The 20,000-nt window shown below is 38.4% G+C and overlaps 1 protein-coding gene across 2 annotated transcripts in view; it reads right to left on the bottom strand.

The window, feature by feature from the left end:
* The window catches only part of LOC144959935 (uncharacterized), a 72,231-nt gene extending 53,134 nt beyond the window's left edge, over positions 1–19,097 (bottom strand). The window contains exon 1 of one of the 2 annotated variants that reach the window (XM_078892801.1): positions 18,769–19,097. In XM_078892801.1, coding sequence (XP_078748927.1) covers positions 18,769–18,891 — 123 coding nt within the window. In that variant the 5' untranslated portion in view covers positions 18,892–19,097. The remainder of the gene's footprint in view (positions 1–18,768) is intronic. The other variant, XM_078892803.1, reaches the window with a different exon arrangement.
* Positions 19,098–20,000: the final 903 nt, after the last annotated feature.

Genomic DNA, 20,000 nt, shown 5'->3' with positions numbered 1-20,000 from the left:
GCCAGTTATTTATATTTTGGTTATATTGATTAATTTAATCTTTCATTCATCCTTTCTTTCTTCTATTCTCCTTCTTCTTCCATTCATCCATTCATTCATTCATTCATTCTTCATTCATCCATCCATCCATCCATCCATTCATTCATTCATTCATTCATTCATTCATTCATTCATTCATTCATTCATTCATTCATTCATTTTAACCTTTAACCCGATCTTGGGTTGGACTCCAGGTGGATGAACCAAAGTACACAACACGCGTGTCACATCAAAGACAAGTCTGTCTTCAGCGTCTTCCTGTCTTACAGTGACCAGACTAAAATAGGCTAGGTCTTAAAACGAATATTTAAAAATCCCACAAGCCCCGCTGCTCGTGTAGGATTTTGTCGTTGTCGTGTGATGGGTTCTGGTTCTAATGTACTGCTAGGACCATAGAGAATACATCTCCTAGTAGTCTGTGCATAGGACTGCCAGATAGATGGAATTCCTCCAGGACAATTTCGACTTCAAACGTCGCCAAACTGGAACCACATGTGGCCAAAACGACAAGTGACACACTGTGACCTCCGTACACACAAAACCCCCATCGTTATTATTAGTAGTAATAGTAATATTAGACTTGGAAAAATAATATCAATATGTATGTCAAAACAAATAAACAAATAAATTTAAATAATAAGTAGTAATAAAAGGGAATGAGATTGGCGGAAGAGTAACGTCCCTTGATTGGACGTCACCCATAGTCTGTGACGTCACCGGCGGAAAAGTTATTAGAGAGAGAACGTCATGTTGGTTGTGCGCATGCGTCTCTCGTCATTGTGTCCATCTGGCAGCTTAAGTCCTACACTGACGTGTTGTCCTCGCAGCAGGAGGTCGTGGTCAATCTGATGTGTAGCATATCTATCTGACACACACACACACACACACACACACACACACACACATACACATACACATACATACACACACATACACCGGCAACAAATACAGTCATAGATACATACACTACCCACATACAAACACACTAAACACACTGCAAGCATACACAAACACACAGGCAACACACACACACACACACACACACACACACAAACGCCCAGAGACATACAAGTGCAATCACATCATGTCACCGTGTGACCTATGACCTTAAAGCAGCCACACAGAGACCAGTAGAGAGAAGAGAAAAGATTGCCTGTACCGTGTGTGTCCCATCATGACAGGACACATCCCCTAACTGACTGTTATCCTGTCAATAATTAACCTCGTGTCAAAAACTGACAACAAATTTTAAATGATCTGATATAGGTAGTATGAAGCCGACGTCACTAAGGTCCGCGTTATTGCTTTTTGCCATCCGCGTTTGTGAGTAATTCTCACTAAACTGTATTTAACAGACTCATGGTTACACACAGATTTGTGTGCTGGCTCAAGTAATCTCGTTCCAAGACAAAGAGAGAAAACAAGTTTGAAAACAGATATGGGGAGGCGGGGGATAGAAAACACAGTCAGTACCTCCCTGGGAGAGACACCACAGTGAATAAATTTCTGTACCCTCTCTGTCGAGAGATCTGTACCCACACAAGTACCATCCAAATTTCAACAAAGCAACAAAACAAAAACAATATAAATACAGTGGAACGTCTGGATAACGACAACCCTGGATAGCGACATTGAGCTGTCGTCCCGAATTTTTTTCTATATGTTATTAGTAATGCTTAGCACTTACTTATCCGGACCAGCGACCACCTGAGCTCTTGCCCTTCGGTCTTGTGCCATGACGTAGAAAATAGACGTCTTTTGTAGTAGTTCCAGGTGACAAAAAAGTGTGTTACTGATGCTTGGATTTGGTGGGAGGAATGTACATCTCAGGTCTTTCTTGTAATGCTTAGCAGAATCGACTGATATACGAAGACTATAATTGTTACAAACAAAACAATATACTTTAGGCAAACTGATACAGTGGACTCCCCATGAATTGAACACTCTTACAAGTCAACTCCAATATCAATTTTCCACTAGTCTATACAGATAAACTAAGATGACCCCCAATACTGTCCAAAAATAGATTAAGCAAGTTTAAGTTTTAAAATGGCAGGGCGTTGGTTGTTTGGATTATTTATCTGTGTTTGTTGTTTTTGTTTGTTTGTTTTTAAGGGTTTTACGGCGCTTGCAACACATTTAGGTTATATCAGCGCCAGAAAAAGGGAAGAAAATGGGATAGTAAAAAGTTCTAGAATTACAATTAAAGCACCCAAGAGAAAGTAAGACAAAGGGGAATGGGAACAAATAGGGATCAGATGTAGATTCCAAGAGTATACCACCAATGTAATTAGTTGGAGATCACCTATAAGTCTCATCCGGTCACCAGCACAGGATCCAACAAAGAGGAATACACTCAAATGTTTACATTATACATTCAAAATAGCAAATACAAAACACAACCTAGAGATGATTTACAAGGGAAAGATATCGTCTCCCAAAACAATAACTATACATTTGAGTGTATTCCTCCCAGCCAAGGACTCCGGCCATGGCCAGGACAAAACCAAATAGTCTCATTCCAAGACAAAGAGAGAAAACAAGTTTGAAAACAGATATAAGCCTACTATGGGAGGCCATGAACACCACTCAGTCAACAAATTCAGTGGTGACAAATCGTAAGTCTTCCATATTATAACACGTCCAAAGAGTAGAAATCCACATTATGTGGCAAAATGCGTGGCTTGTTAATGGCTTTACTATTGTTGTGAAATATCACCATTAAAGCTTTGTAGTAGTTTAGGAAATTTAAGAATAATGAGGTTAACCTATGTGGGTTATTCCCTTTATGGGAGTGTGAAAAAAAATGTGTTCTTTTTTTAAATAGAAAATAAAAGACGTTTTTTAAAAATGATACAAAGGTAGAACTGATCACTTTGTAAAGTTACAGTTGAGAGAAATAGATTTACTAAAACCTAGTGTTTTTTAAATAAACTTTACATGAATGATAATATTAATGATACCTAAGACTATTGAATTGATCATTAATACTAATATAATAATAATTGTTGTATAACTTGGTGTACAGTTTTTTCCTTATTAGGTATTCAGATATCGATAGCTATAATTGTTTAGTGACTTTCCATGTCTTGAGTTGAGATCTGTGTTGTAGTCTCGTCTGTTTCCTTCTTCTTCTTCTTCTAGCTTTTAACTTTTTATACTGTTTGCTTGTTTATTGTAATAATTTATCATTGCTCTTTCGTTCAGACTTATAGAAATAGGTACCACTTGCATCAGCATCACAACAAATCGTATTTTTGACCGCATAATTTGGCATTTCTGGCATAATTTCACTTATTTGGCCTTTTTGTAGCATATTTGCGGGAGTTCGCATAGCTCAGTTGATAGAGCACTCCTTTCACACGCAAAGGGACCGAGACTGATTCAAAATGAAGTCCTGATTAGTTTTTCGAACCCCCCACCCCCCAAAAGGTGTGAACGTTTTATAGTTGGCAAATGAAAAAATCGGCAATAATAGTTATATATAATATATAATTAAATGGTTAATCAATTAATGAATATGATAATAAACACATAAACAAACATATAAATCAACCAGATGGGAAAGCAAGACGACACCAGAGTGAAAACAGCTCTCATCATTTGACAATACTATAGATAGAACCAAGATGACGTCACTCAGGTTTTGTTATTGGTTTCTGCCATCCACGTTTGTGAATAATTCTCCCTAAACTGTATTAACCAGACTATAAACGTTCAAGGTAACACAGTTTTGTGTGTTGGTCCAATACACTTCCGGGTGGCAATGTTATGAGCTTCTTATATAAGCGCATACTAACTATCAATAAAGACAGAATCAACTGGTGAAAGAATACAAAAAAAAACAACCAAACAAAACCAAACAAAAACCATCCCCAAACTAAGCTTTCCCATGCCACATGATCGAGGTCTATCCATATGACATGATAATAGAACACTGGTGACAAAATAATCACAACACAGGAACGATTTGAAACAAGAACAAAACAACTTATCAAAACAAAACAAACAAATAAAATATGTTTTTAAAAATATAAATGAGACTGAAATAATTGAAATAAAGATGGTAAAAGTATAAAATAAAACAACAAAGAGTAACAAAGAAAACTGTTTTTCAATGAAACATTTCTCTAAGCGGCTCTGAGTTAGGGGATCGAGTTTGGGTTGTTGTTATTTCTGTTGGTTTATCTCCCCGCCCCCGCCCCCGTCCCAGCACAGACTGTGTAATCTGTGGGTCCCAGTCCCAGTAAGTCGTGACGTCTCCATTGTAACCCAGGCATGTCTCGGAGATAAATTGTTGACGGTTAAAAAACGTCGACAGGCCGGTGGGGTAATCCCACGCCTCATTACAACTCTTACGTCATCACACACACACACACACACACACACACACACACACACACAAATACTCATTCATGTGTGACGAACAAACAAGGGTTGACACCACAAACGTGTAAATAGACAAGGCCGACAACCATACATCACGACACAGAGCAAGTCGCGTTAACCCACCCACCGCCGCATTCGGGACAAGCTCGTGTTCAAAAACTGGGCCAGAAAACCGGTCCTTCAATTTAATATCGACCCTCGTCTTCGCAAAAGCTCTCCAACCTGGGACTTCGCCGGTGAAGCACTTTAGTAAAGTCTCAGGTTTGAGAGTGTGTGCCAAGAAGAGGGTTATTTCAATGGATGGAGATTTGAAGGACGAGTTTCCTGACCACATTTTTAAATACGAAGACGGCAGTGAACGGGTTAGATCATTATCACGACGAGATCGTCCATTGTTGACGGCTGGGACTGTGTGTGCCATGAATGATTTAGAAAGGGGCTATTTATCCATAGAGAATACAAGACCCAGTCTGTGTATTTATATATCTAGCCCAGCATTGAAATCAACAGCCACATTCTCTGGCCATAAGACCGCGTCACGTCACAAACACCGACATATCAACAGGCGGGAACAAATTAAAATAAGACATTTTGATCAAATCAACACGAAATGAGGCGGCGTTTTTCTAAACCTCCAAAGTCACATTCTGATAGAAAATGAGTTCAAACCGGTGAAAGATGATAATGGTTCAAACCGGTGATAGATGATAGTGGTTCAAACCGGTGATAGATGAGAATGGTTCAAACCGGTGATAGATGAGAATGGTTCAAACCGGTGATAGATGAGAATGGTTCAAACCGGTGATAGATGAGAATGGTTCAAACCGGTGATAGATGAGAATGGTTCAAACCGGTGATAGATGATAATGGTTCAAACCGGAGTGGATAGATGAGAATGGTTCAAACCGGTGATAGATGAGAATGGTTCAAACCGGTGATAGATGAGAATGGTTCAAACCGGTGATAGATGAGAATGGTTCAAACCGGTGATAGATGAGAATGGTTCAAACCGGTGATAGATGAGAATGGTTCAAACCGGTGATAGATGAGAATGGTTCAAACCGGTGATAGATGAGAATGGTTCAAACCGGTGATAGATGAGAATGGTTCAAACCGGTGATAGATGAGAATGGTTCAAACCGGTGATAGATGAGAATGGTTCAAACCGTGATAGATGAGAATGGTTCAACCGGTGATAGATGAGAATGGTTCAAACCGGTGATAGATGAGAATGGTTCAAACCGGTGATAGATGAAATGGTTCAAACCGGTGATAGATGAGAATGGTTCAAACCGGTGATAGATGAGAATGGTTCAAACCGGTGATAGATGAGAATGGTTCAAACCGGTGATAGATGAGAATGGTTCAAACCGGTGATAGATGAGAATGTTCAAACCGGTGATAGATGAGATGGTTCAAACCGGTGATAGATGAGAATGGTTCAAACCGGTGATAGATGAGAATGGTTCAAACCGGTGATAGATGAGAATGGTTCAAACCGGTGATAGTGAGAATGGTTCAAACCGGTGATAGATGAGAATGGTTCAAACCGGTGATAGATGAGAATGGTTCAAACCGGTGATAGATGAGAATGGTTCAAACGGTGATAGATGAGAATGGTTCAAACCGGTGATAGATGAGAATGGTTCAAACCGGTGATAGATGAGAATGGTTCAAACCGGTGATGAGATGGAATGGTTTCAAACCGGTGATGGATAGATGAGAAGGTTCAAACCGGTGATAGATGAAATGGTTCAAACCGGTGATAGATGAGAATGGTTCAAACCGGTGATAGATGAGAATGGTTCAAACCGGTGATAGATGAGAATGGTTCAAACCGTGATAGATGAAATGGTTCAAACCGGTGATAGATGAGAATGGTTCAAACCGGTGATAGATGAGAATGTTCAAACCGGTGATAGATGAGAATGGTTCAAACCGGTGATAGATGAGAATGGTTCAAACCGGTGATAGATGAATGGTTCAAACCGGTGATAGATGAGAATGGTTCAAACCGGTGATAGATGAGAATGGTTCAAACCGGTGATAGATGAAATGGTTCAAACCGGTGATAGATGAGAATGGTTCAAACCGGTGATAGATGAGAATGGTTCAAACCGGTGATAGATGAGAATGGTTCAAACCGGTGATAGATGAGAATGGTTTCAAACCGGTGATAATAGATGAGAATGGTTCAAACCGGTGATAGATGAGAATGGTTCAAACCGGTGATAGATGAGAATGGTTCAAACCGGTGATAGATGAGAATGGTTCAAACCGGTGATAGATGAGAATGGTTCAAACCGGGATGATGAATTGATGATGAGATGGTTCAAACCGGTGATGAAGACGTGATTGAATGTTCAAACCGGTGATAGATGGAATGGTTCAAACCGGTGTAGATGAGGGTAACGGATAGATGAGAATGGTTCAAACCGGTGATAGATAGAATGGTTCAAACCGGTGATAGATGAGAATGGTTCAAACCGGTGATAGATGAAATGGTTCAAACCGTGATAGATGAGAATGTTCAACCGGTGATAGATGAGAATGGTTCAAACCGGTGATAGATGAATGTACGTGTAGATAATGTTCAACCGGATGATGAAATGTTCAACGGTGATAGATGAGAATGGTTCAAACCGGTGATAGATGAGAATGTCAACGTTGATGTCAACGGTGATAGAGAGAATGGTTCAAACCGGTGATAGATGAGAATGGTTCAAACCGTGATAGATGAAATGGTTCAAACCGGGTGATGATGGAGAGAATGGTTCAAACCGGTGATAGATGAGAATGGTTCAAACCGGTGATAGATGAGAATGTCAAACCGTGATAGATGAGAATGGTTCAAACCGGTGATAGATGAGAATGGTTCAAACCGGTGTGATAGATGAGAATGGTTCAAACCGTGATAGATGAGAATGGTTCAAACCGGTGATAGATGAGAATGGTTCAAACCGGTGAAGATGAATGAACCGGTGATAGATGAGAATGGTTCAAACCGGTGATAGATGAGAATGGTTCAAACCGGTGATAGATGAGAATGGTTCAAACCGGTGATAGATGAGAATGGTTCAAACCGGTGATAGATGAGAATGGTTCAAACCGGTGATAGATGGAATGGTTCAAACCGGTGATTAGATGAGAATGGTTCAAACCGGTGATAGATGAGAATGGTTCAAACCGGTGATAGATGAGAATGGTTCAAACTAGAAAGGTCACGGTGATAGATGAGTAATGGTTCAAACCGGTGATAGATGAAATGGTTCAAACCAGGTGATAGATGTATGGTTTCAAACCGGTGAAAGATGATAATGGTTCAAACCGTAGAATGTGAGATGGTTAAGGATGATGTGTGTTCAAACCGGTGTTGTGATGTTGGATATGGTTCAAACGGTGATAGATGATGAATGGTTCAAACCGGTGATAGATGATAATGGTTCAAACGATGATGAGTAGTGATGATATGGTCAAACGGTGATAGATGATAAGTATGTTTGGTCAACGTTATATATGATGGTTTACAATGTGTATTTTAAAGATGTTATTGGTATTACAATCATACAGAAGTGTGTTGTGTGGTGTGTGGTGTGTAATTTTGTATGTGTAGTGAGCGATTGGGTGTATGTGTGTTGTGTGTGTGTGTGTGTGTGTGAATATTTGTGTCTGTGTTAGTGAGCGATTGTGTGGGTGTATGTGTGTGTGTGTGTGAATGTTTGTGTCTGTGTTAGTGAGCGATTGTGTGGGTGGATGTGCATGTGTGTTTTAGTGTAGGGCGTGTATATTTGTGTGGGTTGTTAGTGTTTGTGGTTTGGTATTCTTTGACGTCAGTGACATCCATGGGTAGAGAATAGATAGTGATTGTGTATACAAGGCACGACATTCGAGGACAATCATTATCATTATCACACAGGCCAGTCTACCATACTCCCATCCTACGTCAAAACTTGTTGAAAAAAAATTGGCCAGAAAACTCGTCCTACAAATATCTATCGATTAAAATGACTCTCACGTTGTCAAAAACTCAAACTGGGACTTCGCCAAAAACGTCCGAGAAGAGCCAAAGTTTGGGTTTTTTGTGTGATTTCTTTTTTCGCATATTTACCTAGACGAGGGTAATTTTCTGGGAAAAATGTGAAATAAGTCTTGTTGTTTTCAGAAAACGTCAGTCTAGCAGAATAAATATACAGTACTAGAAAGATACCGACCAGGGTCCATTTATATACCCCCCACCTCCCCTTTTCGACACACAAACGTCACCGTTACGTCATCGAATCGGAGGTCATCCAAGCGCAGACATAGAAGACATTCCGTTCGGCTATGAGAGTCTTGCTTGGACATCATAATATTATTATTACTATTACTTGTTATCGACATCTTGATGTCGCTGGGTCTAGTGGTATGACACTCGCCTTTAGACCGGAAACACCTGGGGTCGAGTCCCGCTCGGAGCGGCGCATAGCCGAGTCCTTGGAAAAGGCTCTTTACCGACAATCTCTAAACGTCATCAGGTGTAAAATGAGTATCTGGCCGTTAACGTCAAACTTGAGACAATGGTGGACAGCAAGTAAAGGGGGAAGAAGAAGAAGAAGAAGAAGAAGAAGAAGAAGAAGAAGAAGAAGAAGAAGAAGAAGAAGAAGAAGAAGAAGAAGAAGAAGAAGAAGAAGAAGAAGAAGAAGAAGAAGAAGAAGAAGAAGAAGAAGAAGAAGAAGAAGAAGAAGAAAAAGGAGAAAAAGAAGAAGAAGAAGAAGAAGAAGAAGAAGAAGAAGAAGAAGAAGAAGAAGAAGAAGAAGAAGAAGAAGAAGAAGAAGAAGAAGAAGAAGAAGAAGAAGAAGAAGAAGATGATGATGATGATTTAGGTTTTGATGAAAATGATGAAATACCGTGAAAACCAGGGGAGGGGAGGAGTTGGTGGCCGGGAGAGAGGGTGAGGAAAGCTGAGTTGATATAGCACAAGCCTAACAAATAATAATAATAATAATAATAATAATAATAATAATAATAATAATAATAATAATAATAATAATAATAATAATAATAATAATAATAATAATAATAATAATAATAATAATAATAAAGACATCTGTCGCGATTCCTTGGTACCTACAACAAATGTCTACGACTACTACAGCAATACGAGAATACATCATGTACGTTCTCTCAGTGTTATTGAATCCCAGCTATAATCAATCTGTCAGTACAGACAGGTCATTGGAAGGTGTAGAAACGTCAACCTTGTGGAAGGGAGAGCGAGAGGTGGTTGTTTAATCAAGCAGGTCGTGATAGAACTACAATAGTAAATACCAGCGGTGGCTTACCTAATTAATATTGTACACACATTCATAGGTTATAGAATGCAGGGATTGATTCATGGCGTCATGGATGGTCAAAGCGGCTACGTCATCGGTCACCTGCTATTCCCGCCCCATTGAGAAATCGATTATTAAAAAAAAAAAATAGATTGGGGATCTACAGCCGATGTAAAATTGTTATCATTACTTGCAAACCATTTTTTTTTTAATTTCGGACTAATTCTATCATCCGTCGACTCAAATTAATACGAATAAAATCTGCTAGGTCGAAATACTCGGTCCTTTATGACGTGTGTTCATTGCGAGGACAATTTATTCTACGCAATTCTAGCATTGTCAACAACAAAAATTGATGACGTAATTTTAAATCTCTTTTGATAATCTCATCTCATGTAGTTCCATATCTGAAGCAGACGTCGGAGGTCATCTTCCGCCAAGCTGATCTATCTCTTGCCAATTCTATTAAAGCAGCGCCACCTTTCTCAGCTTCATCTGTCCAAGTTCTTATCCCTTTCAAATACGTTATTCTTTGTCTTCCTCTTATTCTTTTTCCATTCATCTTTCCAGTCAAGGCGAGTACTTCCAAACCAGGGTGGCGGATAATGTGTCCTAAAAATTCCATTTGGCGTTTGATGATTTTTGTTATCAGTGATCTTTTTCTGTTTGCCATTTCTAAAATTTCTTCATTTCTTTTCCTTTCCATCCATGACACCCTCATCATTCTTCTGTAAAACCATTCTTTTGATAATACCAAGTAATAATAATCTCATCCGCAACAACAACAAAAATGATGACGTAATTGTAAATACCTCCGACTATCAAGTAGTGATAATATTTCTTATCTTTAAAAAAAATAGAGTTGGGACTCAACATTGTCCCGTAAAACAACGGTGAATTCTTACCATCGAGCACAGAATTAGGGGAAAATCTAAAAATACAACACAGCAGTATAATGAGTCTAATAGATGACCGCCTTTATTTCAACACAAATATTGCCAATTCGCCACTGGTTTCAAAAATAAAAATGCTGGAGCTACTCATAATATCATGTCCTAGTCCAATGTTTGTGTTGTGTGATGCAAGCGAGGACGACAGACGCATGCGCACAACCAACATGACGTTCTCTCTCTAATAACTTTTCCACCGGTGACGTCACAGCCTATGGGTGACGTCCAATCAAGGGACGCTACTCTTCCGCTAATCTCATTCCCTATGGAGGTTCAAGTGCCTTGTTTTTTTGGGGGGTTTTGTTTTTTTGCAGTTTATAAAAAGTTTTCTCTGTTCTTTCTCCTCAAATGTTCAATCTTTATTGCGTGTGTGTGTGTGTGTGTGTGTGTGTGTGTGTGTGTGTGTGTGTGTGTGTGTGTTGGGGTGTTGGTGTTGTATGGTTGTTTTGATAGTTTTTGTTTTGTTTTGTTTCTATCTTCATTCAGCTTTGTTGTGTTGCATTCACTGCGCGTGCAAAGTAAAGGCATTTAAAAACCATTTAACATCAAAGAGAGACACAAAGAAACGACACAATGCGTGAAGATTGTCCTTGTCACAAGCAACCCAAAGATTGTCCTTGTCAAGAGCAACCTAATCACTGATGTGCTCACGACATTCCACTCCAACCCTGCTTTTTATACGGATGCTATGCGCTGAGGTAAAATACGCCAGATTTGACGTGCTGGTTTGTGTCACCTTGAACGTTTATAGCCTGACTGATATAATTTAGAGAGAACTAATCCGAAGGAAAGAAATTGACATCACCTAGCTCTTCGTTACTGTTTTTAGATAGCCATTTTAGTGATTAGTTCTCACTCAATAACAATAGATTGTTGTTGTGCAATTAACTAAAACATTCCTACCCGCCAACACATAACAGTAACTAACAACAACAACAACAACAATAAAATTAAAAGTTCGTCTTACCTAACGCATGGATTAAAAACTCTTCTTCATGCCTTTTACTCTCCATTGTTTTCGTTCTAGTTTCTGTTTTGGTATTTGGTCGGCTGTCAGTATCGGACTCATACAGGCTTATTGAATACATTTTCATACTCATACCCACGACGTCTGGAAGGGTAGTCCACCAAGATGAAGTTTATCCCGCTTTCTGTAGCGTGAAACGGACAGTAGAAATGTCTTGCTACCCTTTGTACAAGAAGCTGGTCTATCGAAAAGTCCATTCTGCCAGTTCGATTTGAGAGCCACATTTCAATGAGCCCATAATAGTTTGGGTTGTCACGGCTCAAAATAACTACTACTACTACTACCACTACTACTACTACAACTACTACAACTACTACTACTACTACTGCTACTACTACTACTACTATTACTACTACTACCACTACTACTACTACTACTACTACTACTACTACTACAACTACTACTGCTACTAATAGTACTACTATTACTACTACTACCACTACCACTACCACTACCACTACCACTACTACTACTACTACTACTACTAATACTAATAATAATAATAATAATAATAATAATAATAATAATAATAATAATAATAATAATAATAATAATAATAATAATAATAATAATAATAATAATAATAAAACATCATCATCATTATTATTATTATTATTATTATTATTATTATTATTATTATTATTATATATTATTATTATTATTATTATTATTATCATTATATAAAACATCATCATGGTTATTATTATTAATTATTATTATCATTATTATTTAAGCTCTCGTCCAAACCTGGCCCTATCCCACGTGTCCAATGCGTCAAAGATCAGTCTGGCCGTACGCGTGCAACAAGCAAGTGGATCGGCAAGAGGCGAAACCGTTCAGAATGGAACAATCCAGAAACTCACACCTGTCTATGCTGGGTCAGCAGGCCCACAGACTATTAGTTCTGTATTCTCTATGGTCGGGCCTGTTTTGTTTTGTTTTTAAGGGTTTTACGGCGCTTGCAACACATTAAGGTCATATCAGCGCCAGTAAAAAGGAAGAAAATGGGATAGTAAAAAGTTCTAGAATTACAATTTAAGCACAAAAGAAAAGTCAGACAAAGGGGAATTGGTTCAAATAGGGAACAGATGTAGATTCCAAGAGCACACCGTCAAAGTACTTAGTTTGAGATCACCTAAAAGTCTCATCCAGACACAAGCACAGGTCCCAACTAAGAGGAATACACTCAAATGTTTACCAATCCTTTAATATAATATGTAAACTAAACATAATACAATGCATAACAGAGAGATGATTTACAAGGAAAAAAATATCATCTCCCAAAACATTAACTATACATTCGACTGTTCCCCTCTCAGCCAAGGACTCCAGCCAATGTCAGGACAAAACCAAGCAATCTCATTCCAAGACAAAGACAGAAAGCAATTGGAAAACAGATTAGAGGGGATTGAAGACACAGCAAGTACATCCCTGCCCGCTATGGGAGGTAGGAACCCCACCCAGTGGTCGGGCCTATCCTGAAATCTCTCACACGGTGACCAGGAAGGGCCAATCACACCGGGGATTTAACACCACTGTAATTATTATTAGTAATCGTAATCCATCGATAAGTAGCACGTTACAACTGATTCCATACCATACCAGTCAGACACATAACACGCATGGTCCACACCATACCAGACACACAACACGCATGGACCACACCATACCAGACACACAACACGCATGGTCCACACCATACCAGACACACAACACGCATGGACCACACCATACCAGACACACAACACGCATGGTCCATACCATACCAGTCAGACACATAACACGCATGGTCCACACCATACCAGACACACAACACGCATGGTCCACACCATACCAGACACACAACACGCATGGTCCACACCATACCAGACACACAACACGCATGGTCCATACCATACCAGACACACAACACGCATGGTCCACACCATACCAGACACACAACACGCATGGTCCACACCATACCAGACACACAACACGCATGGTCCACCCAAGGGTCAAACCATACCAGACACACAACACGCATGGTCCACCCAAGGGCCATACCATACCAGACACACAACACGCATGGTCCACCCAAGGGCCATACCATACCAGACACACAACACGCATGGTCCACCCAAGGGCCATACCATACCAGACACATAACACGCATGGTCCACCCAAGGGCCATACCATACCAGACACACACAACACGCATGTCCACCCAAGGGCCAAACCACACCAGACACACAACACGCATGGTCCACACAAGGGTCAAACCATACCAGACACACAACACGCATGGTCCACCCAAGGGCCATACCATACCAGACACACAACACGCATGGTCCACCCAAGGGCTGCCTACTTAAATAGCTTTTAGAAATAAATAATTTGCTCTGAGCTTGGTCCAAAATGCTCAGAAGTCCTGAATCTGGTTTGTAAGGAGCTAATCTCTCCTTTTCAACAAGATTCATTGAGTCAAAGAGACCTATGCAGCTCTGTAGCTGGAGACTAAATTCGTATTTCTACCAATTTTTCCTAGTAATAGGCAGGTCGACGACCTTTGACCCCGATACAGACACGGGTAAATCCAATCTAGTATAAAACACACAGCGACCAACTTTTCCAGGAAGTCAAACCGGACATGATCCGTTTACCACAATCCCGTGTCATGGCCCAGAACACCAGTAATCCCATTTCAAGTCAAAGACGGGCAGACAGCAACTCGGAATATGGCGGCGATAATATGGGATAGAAGACAGCCAGTGGCCTCCTGACCAACATGGAAGGTCGAAAGACCCCAGCCAGAGCGAGAGAGAGAGAGAGAGAGAGAGAGAGAGAGAGAGAGAGAGAGAGAGAGAGAGAGAGAGAGAGAGAGAGAGAAAATCGATATCAAAGAATTTCAGTGTATACATCAGTATCAGGTTTCCTAACAATGGACAGGGGGACTGATGACGATGACGACGATTGACAGCGTGTGACTGGCAAGGATGACCAAAATAAATACCTAGAAAATCCCATATGTGTGGACAAACATTCCAGTCGTCTGTCGGTTTTAATAATAATAATAATAATAATAATAATAATAATAATAATAATAATAATAATAATAATAAATAAAGTAATAATAATAATAAAATAATAGTAATAATAATAATAATAATAATAATAATAATAATAATAATAATAATAATATAATAATAATAATAATAATAATAATAATAATAATAATAATAATAATAATAATAATAATAATAATAATAATAATAATAATAATAATAATAATAATAATAATAATAATAATAATAATAATAATAATAATAATAATAATAATAATAATAATAATAATAATAATAATAATAATAATAATAATAATAATAATAACAGTAATAGACTCACATTTCAACTTGTTATATGGACCACTAAACACACACACACACACACACACACACACACACACATATACACTATATTCCTAATTCAGACAATTTGGGATCATATAGCTCAGTTGGTAGAGCACTGGAAAATCCCAAATGTGTTGACAAACATTCCAGTCTTGTGTCGTTTCTAATAATAACAACAAGAATATTTGTATTTATCCCGAAAAATGAAATTAGTGTCCAAACGTGTTAACAATACAGAAGGTCTGGATACAAATAAATGACGTGATTCCAAGGCCTTCAAATAGCGACATACAACAATATATAAATATACACAGATTACAGGATATAATATTAAAAGAATAAAATAAATCATATAAAAATATACAACTAAGGGCATGCAAATATTAAGATAAAGTAATAAAACTTAAACTAATTGTATACATTATAATCATAAAATAACTTTATCCGGAGATCAGTTGAAAAGCGCTTTGAGCACGTTTAGTGGATTTTGCTCTATACAAATGCCCAGTGTTTTCTTTGTTGACTGTTAGAATAAATTGTGATGATGACAAAATCAAACTAATTGTTATGAATGAATAACACAATGCTGTGCCAGGAGTTTGGAAAGGAAAAGAAAGAAAATATATTTTAAAGTAAGAGTAGTTGGTTCTTCATTCATAGCCATTCGGCACATGGAGTTGGAGTCTACACCAGTTTCCATAGTGTGAAACGGACAACAACAAAAAAAATTATTTTTTTTAAATTAAGCTTTTATATAGCGTAATATCCACTAAATGTGCTCAAAGCACTTTACAAGGGGTCCCTGGTCAATAGCAACATTTAACATGTAGGACGGGACATGACGCCTGTTAGGCGATATTACAATTTTGCGGACAGAGACAACGCTGTTAACGGCCAGGTACTCATTTTACACCCGAGTACGGTGAGAGAATGTGAGTAAAGAGCCTTTTCCAAGGACTCAACTATGGGCTGAGCGCGAGGCTCGAACCCAGGACCTTCCGATCCGAAAGCGAGTGTCATACCACTAGACCACATAGCCGCACACAATAGCAATCTCTTACTATCCTTTGCAGGATGCTAGTCTGTTACAAAGTACTCACGCCAGATCTAACAAACTCAGCTGCCTAAACACTGCTGGTTGGACAAGGGGGGGGCGGGGGTGGCTGTGGCGGTCAGAAAAAATTTCGACTGCACTCGGGATCGATTTCAGCCCCTTTGTATGTGAAACGAGTGCTCTACCAACTAAGCTATCGGGACACCCTTACAGTTAGAGTACCAAATGTTGATCCCATAAACATGGATCTGCAAAATCAGACGACTTCGGTGGCACAAAGTTTTAATGAGTCAAATAAGACAAGTCATTACTGAAGATGTTAAAAAGAAATGATTGCCCATGCATTTCAATCTCCGATCAAAGAACAAACGATGGTGGTTGATTCAAAACAAGGACAAGTAAAAAGATAAATGAGATGAACTTTTCCACTTTCTCCTGATCATTTTCATTTAGTATAAAATAAAATAAATATAATTTATAAAATATACAGAGTGCCTATCTCAACTGAAGATGATAAATGGATTAAATGGCGCATATCAATTACAAGAAGTTGTTGACATGAGAATTTTTAGACAATTAAATGTTACAATTCTAAGAAAAGTAAATATCACAATTTTAAGAAAAGTAAATGTTACATTTGTAAATGATCAATTTCTAGTTATGCTGATGATACCAATGGACCAATAGAATATTAAGGAAAATTTAATATAAAATCTTTTGTCTTTTCATTGACATAAAGGACTAATCCTGAAATGAGTAAGTCGATACAAAACATGAACCAGATAAAAAAAAAGATGATAGAATTGGTCTTAATACGACTTGGATACAAAGAAAAATTAAAGCAAAATACTATGGCGCAAAGATATGAACTCTTGTTGTGACCAAGGGTTTCTCATGACCAACAACAAAGGACCAATCAAGTGAGAGTGAGAACTAGTGATAGAGATTAAGTGCCCATCATATCAACCATGTGGTAGATTTACTGTTTTCTATAAGTAGCAGACACACACACACACGAGATTCCTCCCTTATCAATTAAATTCCAGCTTCAATTTGACATCTTCACTGGTTTATGGAGCTTTAAGCAATGATAATAATTTTGCTTTAAATTTTAATTTTAAATTAAATTGAGATTTTTTTTAATTGAAGATAACGAATTGTTCCAAATAGAAAAGAAAAATTTTAATTCATTTTTTAATTTTCTTTTGAAGAATACGGGTATTAAAATTGTTCCAATTATCGGGAACCTCTGCGGTGTAGTAATGGCATTACGGTAGTACGTCTGACCAGAAATCAGGAGGTCTGTGTCTGAGGTTCGACCCCCAGTCAAGGAAGATATTTTTGGGGGATGTATTATCCTTTCTTGCTTTGTCTGCCAGTTTCAAACACACTATTTCACATCTTCATTGATTTTCTACAGTGCACACTGAAGAAAATAAATAACGCAGTGACTATTTTTACAGACCCGTAAAGATGGTTCTCGGGGCTATTTTTACATTTACAGCGTCGCTTGTCTATTAAAAAAAAAAAAAAAAAGCAAGAAAGACTCTACTAGAACGGAAGCCGATGGGAGAACGATTGCTGAAAGCTAAAGTGACAGGAATTGTTTGTTATCACCCACAAGAGGACGAGAATGAGGACGAAAAATAAAGCTTTTATGATATAAGCTAAATCAAAGAGTACACGAGACTCCAAAGCGTGATGTACTATAATGCTTGGTGACCTAAACGCAAAGATTGGACGAGATAACGACTGTAAAACTAGCCCTGAGCCTGAGAACCATCTTTATGGGACTGTAAAAATAGTCACTGCGAATAAATAAACAAAATCTCTTCCATCTGAATCTAATAATGTCGGCTTACATCTGATGTTAAATCGATTGTTTATTCATTATGAAGTAATTTTCTTCCGAATCAAATGCATGTAGTCAATGGTTCCAAGTAGATCAGTAAATGCTGAGTACTGAAAGACTGCCCAAGAGTGTTACAAGGTACAAGTACAAGTAGTAGGCCAACTGCCAATGGTAAGTTAAGCAATATAACGACAAAGTAGTGAAAGAAAAGTCACAAAATATGACAGTTTTGCCTCAAAGCAAACACATTAACCTCCACGTTTTATTCCATATTGCCTTCTATAAAAACAACCTAAAGCCTAGAGCCTAACATACATGACATATCATTGTGATTGTGAAACGACACAGTTCAATGAACACACGACCCCACAACTTGCTGCACTCACTCAACAAAATGTCAACAACACATCACACATTGCCCCCTGCAGAGTCCATTTCTTATTATGACTTACAGCAACAAAAAATCGCTTGCATCGGCTCGCAAAATGTGCGTACACTTAAAAATAAAATAATCTATTTAAGAGTTTGAATATGTCTCCATTTTGACTTTGAACATTTGTTGACGAGTAAGTTGGGTAAGTTTACATTTCCATGAACTCAGCAAAAGGTTTCTTACGTTTTTGACGATTGCATGCAGTTCCCTTCCAAAACAATCACTAAAGCATCACCCAAATTATGAAGCATTGCAAAAATACAAGCAAATTATTTGAGTAAGGAGAAAAGTCAAATTTTATACAATAAAAAGTAACAATAACAAACCTCTGTTTTGGTGATGCGGTGCTTCGCAAGTTTCACAACAGCGAAGTTTCCTTGTCCTATAGTCCGCTCTATATCGTAAAATCCAACTCGGATCTGCCCTTTAGGCCGATCAGCCATGACCATCGTTTATGGTTTCGTTTCAGTCAAGTTTGTATAATCCATGAAACCATTTTTTCAAACGAGTGAAGCCTCGAAATTGAAAGAATTCACCCGACATTTTTCTTCTCTCATGAATGTCTCACTCGCATGGTGTTCAGTCAGTGATCTCGATTCTCTCTACACACAGCAGACGTGTGACGTCATCTTGACGTCAATCTCACCTATTATCTGATTCGAAGGCGGAGTTTCGTACTCAACCGTTGCTAAGAGGCGTGACGCAAATAGCCGTTGCTTCCTCACAGTCTTTGCGATACACACTTTTGAAAGGATGTGGTATGTGTGTATGTGTGTAGTATGTGTGGTGTTCGAATGTCTGGGCCTCTGTCTGTGTGTGGCAAATGTGTGTTGTAGAGTGTAGAGTCGTGTGTATGTGTGTGTGTGTAGATGTGTGTATGAGTGTATGCGTGTTCTACATTCGGTCTTTCGAGTGCGTTGATAAGGAAAGCGACAGCTTTATGTTTTACATTTTAAAAGAGGAAAGGAATAAGCAGACAAATTATCCACCTCGCTAGGATTGGAATGCCCTCATGTTACGTGAAACTGTGGAAAATAATAACAGGGAAGGAATGATCGGATGCCTCACCTAGAAAATCGGACGATGTCATCCCAAAGTTGATAGTTATTGTGTTACATTCACCTTTTCCGGTGTGGTGTGATTTCTTGCTCTTGGAATGGTGAATGCCACAAAAATCAATAGGTTTCCTAGGTGTCGTATAGCATTCTATGGCATGCTGGCATTTGATATAGAATGATATTACAACACAACCAACTAGAAGGGCGATAGTTCGAAAAGGACTGGGGGGGGGGGGGGGGGGGGGAATATTGATAAACATTGAAAGATGATAAGCAATGGATTATGGTGATGGTGTTGAAGATGATGGTTATGATATAACAATGATGATAGTGATTACAATAATATTGATAATATTGATAATAATAATAATAATAATAATAATAATAATAATAATAATAATAATAATAATAATAATAATAATAATAAGGAGGACGAGAGACGCATGGGTACAACCAATATGACGTTCTCTCTCTAATAACTTTTCCGCCGGTGACGTCAC

The sequence above is a fragment of the Berghia stephanieae genome, chromosome 14 (assembly GCF_034508935.2).
Source record: "Berghia stephanieae isolate SIO BIC M18660-M18661 chromosome 14, UCSD_Bste_1.3, whole genome shotgun sequence".
Classification (NCBI taxonomy): domain Eukaryota; kingdom Metazoa; phylum Mollusca; class Gastropoda; order Nudibranchia; family Aeolidiidae; genus Berghia; species Berghia stephanieae.
The sequence above is the reverse complement of the archived record's forward strand: the minus strand, read 5'-3'. Positions and strand labels throughout refer to the sequence as shown.